Source organism: Mandrillus leucophaeus, unplaced genomic scaffold (genome assembly GCF_000951045.1).
Source record: "Mandrillus leucophaeus isolate KB7577 unplaced genomic scaffold, Mleu.le_1.0 Scaffold467, whole genome shotgun sequence".
NCBI lineage: Eukaryota > Metazoa > Chordata > Mammalia > Primates > Cercopithecidae > Mandrillus > Mandrillus leucophaeus.
In genome coordinates, this window is record NW_012104998.1 from 574,698 (window position 1) to 576,870 (window position 2,173).

Sequence of the window (2,173 nt, forward strand, 5' to 3'; positions counted from 1 at the left end):
TACAAATACTTTTTGTATTTTTACTAGAGACGGGGTTTCACCATGTTGGCCAAGATGGTCTCAATCTCTTGACTCGTGATCCTCCCACCTTGGCCTCCCAAAGTGCTGGGATTACGGGCAAGAGCCACCGCACCCGGCCAAATCTGTTTCTTTAAAAAAAAACCAAAAAAACAAAAAAACAAAGTAGGGCTTAATACTTTAAGTTTTTGAATTATAAGCAGTCTCTATTGTTCTTTCATTTTTTAATTGTATGAATTTATGCCATTTTCTAATTTATGTAGAAGGCATTTTCTCTTATGTTGGCAGATCATTTAAATCTTTATTTTCTTTTCTTAGGCAATTTTTCACAGCAAAAGTCTTTGCTAAACTCCTTCATACAGATTCATATGGAAGAATTTCCATCATGCAGTTCTTTAATTATGTCATGAGAAAAGGTGATTCATTTTTACTGTGCTTGAACTCCTTATGTGGGAAGCAAGTAGGTTTTTGGTCTGTGCTTTTATAAGTATTTCTTCCATGTGAAATTACTGTAAGTTTGAAGTAGAACTTCTTATCTTTTGACCAAGATGTGTTACATGAACTTGGGTTATCATAAAAAAACAAAAAGTTTTTAAACCTTCATGTATCTTAAAGATAATAGTAGACTAGAAATATTAAGAGCTGAACCAAGGATTTTAATGTATGGTGATTTGAAATAATTTCAATTTACTGATAATTTTATTTTACCAAGATATTAGAAGTTGAGTTGACTGAAAGGATAGTTTCAAACCCACAACTGCGATATCAGTTTCAAGGAGCATCTATTAAACAGCTTGGACTTATGATTCCTACAAGTGCTATAATAATCTGTGAAAGCCTACTGTATACAATCTTTAATAATTGGTTGCTGTAATTAACCTCAGAAATAAAAGCAGCTTCAATGAAGGCATAACATTATACTAGCTGTCCCTGTTTGGTGGAACACCAAGTTTAATTGGTAAAGAACAGTATCTTCAAGGTGTCAGTTTTATTATAGCTTTAGTCATGACAGAATTGTTGAACTCTGCCATTCTATGGTTTTTTGTTTCAAGCAATTTTGTGGCGAGAAGAAATGTTTCTAGAGTTACTAGATTAGCTCGTCTCAAATCTAGCTCTTTATCTCCTTTTTCATATCTAAAGGATAAATCTTAAGAATTACATTTCATTTTCTTATTTATTGTCAGTTTGGCTTCATCAAACAAGAATAGGACTCAGTTTATATGATGTCGCTGGGCAGGGGTACCTTCGGGAATCTGTAAGTATTAACCTTATAGACATTATATTAACTCTTATAGACATCAAAATGTAAACTGTAGTTATCACTGGGTGTTGGGATTACAGGCTATTCATATAATGCTTTGTTTTATTTCTGTTTGTATGTGTTTGTGTGTACCTATTTAGTTTTACCCTAACAAAGCAACTTGTACACTTTCAACTTTTAAAATTGAACATCATCTTTTCAGTGAAACAAAAAACAAATTTAAAAATAAACAAAATTACAATAGAGAATGTCAATTCCAAATAAGATCCTACAGATTCTACTGATTCTCCCATGGAGTGGCAGGGTTAAAGTCATCATTAAGAGAGCATTTATGCTGGGTGTGGTGGTTCACACCTGTAATCCCAGCACTTTGGGAGGCCGAGGCGGGCGGATCACCTGAGGTTGGGAGTTCTGAGACCAGCCTGGCCAACATGGTGAAACCCCCCCCCCCACCTAAAAAATACAAAGATTAGACAGTTGTGGTAGTGCATGCCTGTCATCCCAGCTACTCGGGACGCTGAGGCAGGAGAATCACTTGAACCCAGGAGGTGGAGGTTGCTGTGAACCAAAATAGCTCCATTGCACTCCAGCCTGGGCAACAAGAGCAAAACTCTGCCTCAAAAAAATATATATATATATTGGCCGGGTGCGGTGGCTCATACCTGTACTCCCAATGCCTGTACTCCCAGCATTTTGGGAGGCCGACGTGGGCGGATCACCTGAGGTCAGGAGTTTGAGACCAGCCTGACTAATATGGTGAAATCCCGTCTCTACTAAAAATAGAAATATTTGCTGGGCTGTGGTGGCGTACGCCTGGAATCCCAGCTACTCAGGAGGCTGAGGTGGGAGAATCGTTTGAACCTAGGAGGCGGAGGTTGCAGTGAGCCAAGATTG

General features: G+C 37.7%; 1 protein-coding gene across 1 annotated transcript in view; it reads left to right on the plus strand.

The window, feature by feature from the left end:
* The window catches only part of PPP2R3C (protein phosphatase 2, regulatory subunit B'', gamma), a 40,400-nt gene that overhangs the window by 16,137 nt on the left and 22,090 nt on the right, over positions 1 to 2,173 (plus strand). The window contains exons 6-7 of the mRNA XM_011995060.1: positions 337 to 434; positions 1,203 to 1,273. Coding sequence (XP_011850450.1) covers positions 337 to 434; positions 1,203 to 1,273 — 169 coding nt within the window. The remainder of the gene's footprint in view (positions 1 to 336; positions 435 to 1,202; positions 1,274 to 2,173) is intronic.